The sequence below is a fragment of the Ceratina calcarata genome, unplaced genomic scaffold (assembly GCF_001652005.2).
Source record: "Ceratina calcarata isolate Rehan_Ccalc_2016 unplaced genomic scaffold, ASM165200v1 scaffold18132, whole genome shotgun sequence".
NCBI classification, from domain to species: Eukaryota; Metazoa; Arthropoda; class Insecta; order Hymenoptera; family Apidae; genus Ceratina; species Ceratina calcarata.
Window position 1 is genome coordinate 1 of NW_017139576.1, and position 356 is coordinate 356.

Here is a 356-nt window from a genome sequence, read left to right on the forward strand (position 1 = left end):
CATTTTCTGAATTGTAGCGCGTGTCAAATCTGCACCCCGAACGCCACGAACGTCGTCTGGAGCGACTGTCAATGCGTGTTAGCGGACGGCGTGGAGCGAGGGATCCTGACAGCGAACAGAATGATACCTGGGCCGAGTATTCAAGTTTGCCAAGGGGACAAAGTGGTTATCGACGTGGAGAATCATATCGAGGGTATGGAAGTCAGTCTTCACTGGCACGGAATCTGGCAGAGAGGATCCCAATACTACGACGGTGTGCCATTCGTCACGCAATGTCCAATTCAAGAGGGCAGCACCTTCAGGTAACCATTATTCCTACTAATCAATCGATTTCTTCATTATTTTCAACAATATAA

At 48.6% G+C, this 356-nt stretch overlaps 1 protein-coding gene across 1 annotated transcript; it reads left to right on the forward strand.

Annotated features, from left to right (window-relative positions):
- The first annotated feature begins 21 nt into the window (after positions 1-21).
- Positions 22-306, forward strand: LOC113463895 (laccase-2-like). The gene has a single exon (XM_026811024.1). It carries the CDS (start codon positions 121-123, stop codon positions 304-306), a length of 186 nt encoding a protein of 61 aa, XP_026666825.1. The 5' UTR covers positions 22-120.
- Positions 307-356: the final 50 nt, after the last annotated feature.

Coding starts and splice junctions, on each gene's coding strand:
- LOC113463895 (XM_026811024.1), top strand. CDS start 121: ATGATACCTGGGCCGAGTATTCAAGTTTGCCAAGGGGACAAAGTGGTT.